Below are 2,902 nucleotides of genomic sequence, written 5' to 3' on the forward strand. Positions count from 1 at the left end.
ACGTTTCAGATCCCTGAAACGGCTGGCTGAAACGTTTCAGCCAGTCTGAAACGCGTTTCAGAAACCTGAAACGTGCTGTTTCAGACAACACAGGCTGCTAGGTCTCCAAAATCACGCGAAATCCTGGCTTTTCTCATTGATTTCAGATTTGTCATTTATATTTGTAATATGTATTGCTCATTGCTAAGTTAACTTCTAAGCTCCAAGTTCTAAGTTATAATTTGTAACTTGTTCTAAGTTCTAACTTCTAACTTCTAAGTGACATTGTGCCATGTGGTAAGTATTATGCACTATATTTTAAGTTACAGGTAGGCTGTAGGCTGTAGCATTCTAAATGTGTGTGTTCTCATCTCAAAACTCCCTTTCCTAAACCTCCCTTGCTGATGTGGCATTTCCCCGTTTCAGCCCTCCCAAAAATCCCGAAACGTTAACGTTTCCGTTTCCGTTCCCCGTTTTCCCTAACTATGCATCATACATAAGAGAGACCCATGCTCATTTATGTTCAGAAACAACGAATTAAAAACCCTCCAAGATCATGTACAGGGTACTTCTTTATATGTATTTGAAGGTTCCGTTGGCAAAATATTTCCAGGATGCTCTGCAAATAATTAAATGCTACAGCTATATAAGAACAGATTAGGTTCATACGAGTAAGAATTCATTCGATTCTACTTGTACCAATAAGAATGCTATTTTGACTTATCATTTCAAGCGCACAGCTCGTGGTGTTCAAGAATGGTAAGTTGATCGTGCCTAAAATTTACAAGTCATGGGCCCTATCTTTTGTCAATTACAGGCACTTGAGTTTCAAATGCCGAATGGTTCTCGTTTTAAGGGGAGATCTTTGGGTCATCTTCGAGTTTTTAGGGGAGGTTTTTGGGTCATCTGAAGTAGAGGGTCAATCCGCGGTCTCATTGGTCCACCCAAGTATGCATCCGTAGCTGAAAAATGAACCCAGGAAACAAATGGCAAATCCAGAAAACCCCCTAGACGAAACATACACAACTCCCTGAAGTGCCACAAAGCACACCCCCCACCACAAAACCAGCTCCATATCTTTCCTGTCAAGCCCGAAACAACACACAACTATAGATAAACACAAACCGACCCAGAATGGCACAAAGAAACAGAACAATAAAGCACAGACCCATGGCGCACCCGATAGGAAAGGCGCCAAAAACTCTGCATAATCACCTCCTCCAGGGAAAGACACAAGGGAACTCACCGTGCAAACAACAAATCCAGAAAATCCCCCGGACGAAACATAAAGAATAGCACGAACTGCTGCGAAACAGGCACACCACCTTCGCGGGATATAACCAAAATCTTTCTCTGCATATCCAAGTGCACAAACAAACAGGGCCAAACTCAAACCGAACAAAAGAGGCGTGTAAAAACAGATCGACAAACTACACAGCCACATTGGCACACCGAAGACTTCATCGAACTTCCCGTCTTCAAACTGGGCCCAGAAGCGGATAGCAAACACAACCACCAAAACCAACAAAAAAACCACGAATCGAGAAAACCCTCCCGGCGACAGATAGCCGCAACCACGAAGCACCACCAAAGACACGACCCAACCAGCGGCTTCAGAGAGAGTGTAGTCATCAAACAACCCCCTAGAGATCGCAAAGCCAGAAACCACCCAGAAGCCGATCAAAGGAGGCACATTGAAACAGAACGCCAAACCGCATACGAACAGCACGCTGGATCTTAAGACGGCCAACGCTTTGGCATCAATCCCTGCGAAAGTATAAACCATACATTTAAGTATTGCTACGACGATTCTGCTGCTTTTTCTGGACGGATGGTTTCAGTCAGTGGCGCTAACCTGATCGTACCTTGGCGAAGTTAGAAGCGACGATTTCGAATGGAGACCGTCTGCTTTTCTGTCTCCATTTGCCGAAGAGGGGGCCGATGCGCTTCTCATACTCGGGGTTGCGTCGGACAAACTCAGCGAAAATGTAGCACCACTTAGGAAATGGACCGCCGAAGTCGTGGAGGAGCTCCGGACCATTTGCCGCAATGAAGTCCCCAATCGTTGCAGGCGTGGTCGCCATCGAGTTTAATCCGATCGGAGAGAAGGATAACACGCGTGATCAGCAGGGATTCAGGATTTGCTCACCACTGGGTATCGCAGCACTTGTTTAAGGTCTCGATATGCTCAAACTGGCTCAGTTTATCTACAGCAAGAATGCAACGCGACTTGTCTGAAAGTTGTCATTCTGATAGATCAGTGAAGCTGCTGTGGAGGAGGAGTTTTCGCAGGAAAAATCCCACGTAAACTTCGTACGAGTAAGAATCGAAGGTTCAACGAAACCGGACGCACCTTGACTTTGACGGAGTCATGAACTGCTTACGGAAACCTCTACAATGGTAAAAGCCTTGCAAGCTGCAAGGCCGCCAATGGACAGACGCAAAATATAAAACAGCGTGGACAAAATTGGCTGACTTGTGTTGTATGTTCACATGTCCATTTTCGCATTTGCCTCACCAATCATCTCATGGCATTTGTCCACGTCACGTCCCGGCCTCTCTGCTTTGCTTGAGAAGACACGGCTCGGCTCGGCTCGGCTCGGCTCACCCAAATACTATCATCCGGTATAATTTAGCCATTAGGTCTCCCAAACTAAAAAGAACTTACAAAATTTGTATTAACTCTCTTTATAGACTACCAAAAGCTTCCCAAGTAGTGCCCATTGTTGAGGTGGACTGACTAGTTGTCATGGGCAGCAGCCTTAACAAAAACACTGCCATCCGAACATGCATTAAGAATTTGAACAACCCATTCAATATGAGAGAAAAAACATGAGAGGGGGGAGGGCGGAGAGGGTGGGGGGAGGATATGACACATCACCCCTCTCCAGAAAGTTCTACTCTGTCTATAGCAATTGTCTCA

The 2,902-nt window shown here is 45.5% G+C and overlaps 1 protein-coding gene across 1 annotated transcript; it reads right to left on the reverse strand.

The window, feature by feature from the left end:
- Positions 1-840: 840 nt before the first annotated feature.
- LOC147888649 (uncharacterized) lies at positions 841-2,183 on the reverse strand. The gene is made up of 2 exons (XM_087392112.1): positions 1,835-2,183; positions 841-1,746 (listed from the first exon to the last, which is right to left on the reverse strand). The coding sequence occupies exons 1-2, from the start codon at positions 2,061-2,063 to the stop codon at positions 899-901; spliced, it is 1,077 nt and encodes a 358-aa protein (XP_087248238.1). The 5' UTR covers positions 2,064-2,183; the 3' UTR covers positions 841-898.
- Positions 2,184-2,902: the final 719 nt, after the last annotated feature.

The sequence above is a fragment of the Dipteris shenzhenensis genome, chromosome 21 (genome assembly GCF_047967505.1).
Source record: "Dipteris shenzhenensis isolate YYH24624 ecotype China chromosome 21, Dip_SZ_1.0, whole genome shotgun sequence".
Taxonomy (NCBI): domain Eukaryota; kingdom Viridiplantae; phylum Streptophyta; class Polypodiopsida; order Gleicheniales; family Dipteridaceae; genus Dipteris; species Dipteris shenzhenensis.

What these genes read in the sequence shown, in the direction of transcription:
- LOC147888649 (XM_087392112.1), bottom strand. Translation starts at nt 2,063, where the DNA reads ATGGCGACCACGCCTGCAACGATTGGGGACTTCATTGCGGCAAATGGT. An exon ending in CTTCGCCAAGGTACGATCAG is followed by an intron (nt 1,747 to 1,834) that starts GTTAGCGCCACT and finishes ATACTTTCGCAG; the next exon opens with GGATTGATGCCAAAGCGTTG.